The following is a 2616-nucleotide window of genomic DNA, read 5'->3' on the forward strand; positions in this document are numbered from 1 at the left end:
TCTATGGCCACCTCTAGTGTGAATGTGGTGTAACTCTAACAAGGATAAGCATGTAGACCTCTGTTTACATGTACTGGTCCCACTAGTCTCAGAAAACTATACTCACCTGTATTGCTTCAGGACCATTTTTAGCACAAATATTGCAGTTGTCCTTCTGCTGCCTGATCTGCAGGTGTTGTATCAATAGCTTAGAGTGAAGGTCAGCGTCAGGACAATTCATGCAAAGCGAGCGACATTGGCTGGTCCTGTGGGAATGGGATCCACAGTCATTCAACTTGTAAATAATGTTTTAATTCTGTGTTTTTAAAATTGCCTTAGTGTTAATCTTTTCCCTAATTCTGAAATGTCAGAAAACAACTTACCGAGTTTATTTATGAAATGACTGCCACCAATGTTAATTATGATTAAAGCTGATTAACTCCTTGGAGGTTTAAGGCGTGTATAAATATAGGTTTCCTTGCACAAGCTCAGAAGTGCACCAGTCTTTCAACTTCTACAGATTCCATCCATTCTCACATAAAATGGGGAAACCAGCTATTCTGCTGACGAAAGACATTTACTACCCAATTCTCGCACCCCTGGGTGTCCTTGGTGAGCCATTATTAACTATTTGTTCGTAATCTGTGTTAACTATCACTTTGTTTATACTGTATATTGAAGAAGATAACATGTTTCTCCGATGTCAGCATTGCACAGCCGGTGGTTACTGGAGCAAACTCGTGAACAGGGTACCCACACTTTCTCCGTTTCCTTTAATCTGACAGCCTTACTGATGTTATAATGTTCCTACAAGGTCCCATATAAAGAATCAAGTGTCACCCGTGCAGAGGGAGCGCCACAGCAGCTCATTTAAATATAGGTTTCCCAGGAACTTACTCCACTGCTAATCTTATATAATCATACTGTATGGAGTAAAATGCTGTCAAGAGATATCACCATTTATATTTCAAACAGCCACTAAAACCTTATTTATCTCGTTTCTCTTTCTTACAGTGAATTTGATGGCGATTGTGATTCTCTCCCGACAAAACTGCGGCCTTTCCAAATGTATTTCTGTTTATATGGTGTCCATGGCAACAGCAGATCTCCTGGTCATGATCATCAATGTAATGGTGTATCGTATTTTCAGTTATCACTTTCCATTTTCCTTCCTGTCTTACACCCCCGTGTGTAGGATGATTATATACATAGGTAATGTCAACTTTGATTTGTCTGTTTGGTTCACAGTCTCCTTCACATTTGACCGTTTTGTTGCTGTCTGCTTCCAGACGTTTAAGGCAAGATATTGCACGGCAAGAACTGCAGGTGTGGTTATAACAGTGTTCTGTTTATTGTGTTTGTTCAAGAATATTCCCTTTTTATTTGTAATCGAAGCTCAGCAAATAATTAACAAGGTGCAGTGGGGCTGTCGGCCAAGCGTGGATTTTTTTCCCTCACCACTCGGGACAGCGTGGGTCTGGTTTCACAGCGCCTGGCTGGTTTGGCTTCCTTTTACTTTAATTGTCTCATTTAATTGTTCAACCATTGGACGTATTTTAGTGGCCAATAGAATCCGCAGGAAACTCCGGGGTAACAGGAGTGAGAATCGCAGTGATTCAGAAATGGAGAACCGCAGGAAATCCATTATTTTATTGTTCACTGTATCGGGCTGTTTTGTCCTGTTGTGGTTGACCGTTGCTGTGAGTTTCGTGGCGACCAGACTGCCAAACACCAATAATTACCGTGGTGACCGCACAGCCCCTGGATATATCGCCAATGAAACCGGAACTTGCCTTAAATTTTTGAGTTGCATTCAAAACCCATGTATTTATGTAGCGACCCAGAGAAAATTCAGAGAAGAGCTGAAGAATGTGCTGAAATCTCCCAGGCCAGTACTTTTGAGATTAGTTAGAAAATGCAGATAAAATTACAGAAAGCTTGTTCACATCTGAAGCTCAAGTTCAACTCATTTCCCACCATACAATGTCCTTCTTTTCGGTAATGTGAAAATTAGATAAGCTCTTTTGTGCACTGTTCTTCCATTTTGTAGCACACGTTTGATGTCAGTATTACATTCTTTCTTCACCCTTCATTCATTGAGTAAACATAACTTATTCCTGTAAAATCTGCACATTTCAAGTTCACGTTTCAAACATAACAATGATGGGTTTCACTTGCTGCAGAAACAGAGGTTCTGCGATGGTTGATATTGGTAACATTCCGGACTCTTGGTGTGAATATTGCCAGTGTGGGTCTCACTGTCAGGCACCATTCCTCATTGACAAATATAACCGGGATCTTGTAACATGATAGGTTTTCGAATGGAGGAAACTGTCAGAACTCGACACTGATCAATGTGACAAATCAGCTGTTTTTCCCCAGTTACTGAATTGAATTCGTCACTGTGACACGGAGTTCAATCACCATGAGAGACAACATGTAGAACTTCAGTGTAGAAGAACAGAATGAGAATACTAATGCTTCACGGTATTACTGAAATTCGCAAAAATTATCCTGACAGTTTGTAATGGGATAGTCTGTGGCACCTGTCCCTACTTCAATATATCAAAAAAGAAAACCCTGACAACTCAGTTAACTGCACTTTAATGAAGTTCAAATAGTAGAATTCTGACGTAT

General features: G+C 40.3%; 1 protein-coding gene across 1 annotated transcript; it reads left to right on the forward strand.

The window, feature by feature from the left end:
• Window positions 1–521: 521 nt before the first annotated feature.
• LOC137345142 (probable G-protein coupled receptor 139) lies at window positions 522–1904 on the forward strand. The gene is made up of 2 exons (XM_068008612.1): window positions 522–591; window positions 994–1904. The coding sequence occupies exons 1-2, from the start codon at window positions 522–524 to the stop codon at window positions 1902–1904; spliced, it is 981 nt and encodes a 326-aa protein (XP_067864713.1).
• The last annotated feature ends 712 nt before the right edge of the window (window positions 1905–2616 follow it).

The sequence above is a fragment of the Heterodontus francisci genome, chromosome 28, assembly GCF_036365525.1.
Source record: "Heterodontus francisci isolate sHetFra1 chromosome 28, sHetFra1.hap1, whole genome shotgun sequence".
In the NCBI taxonomy this organism is placed as follows: domain Eukaryota; kingdom Metazoa; phylum Chordata; class Chondrichthyes; order Heterodontiformes; family Heterodontidae; genus Heterodontus; species Heterodontus francisci.

Excerpts from the sequence above, each read along its gene's own strand:
- LOC137345142 (XM_068008612.1), top strand. The coding sequence starts at position 522 with ATGGGGAAACCAGCTATTCTGCTGACGAAAGACATTTACTACCCAATT. Across the intron at positions 592-993 it reads CGCACCCCTGGGTGTCCTTG|TGAATTTGATGGCGATTGTG; the intron begins GTGAGCCATTAT and ends TCTTTCTTACAG.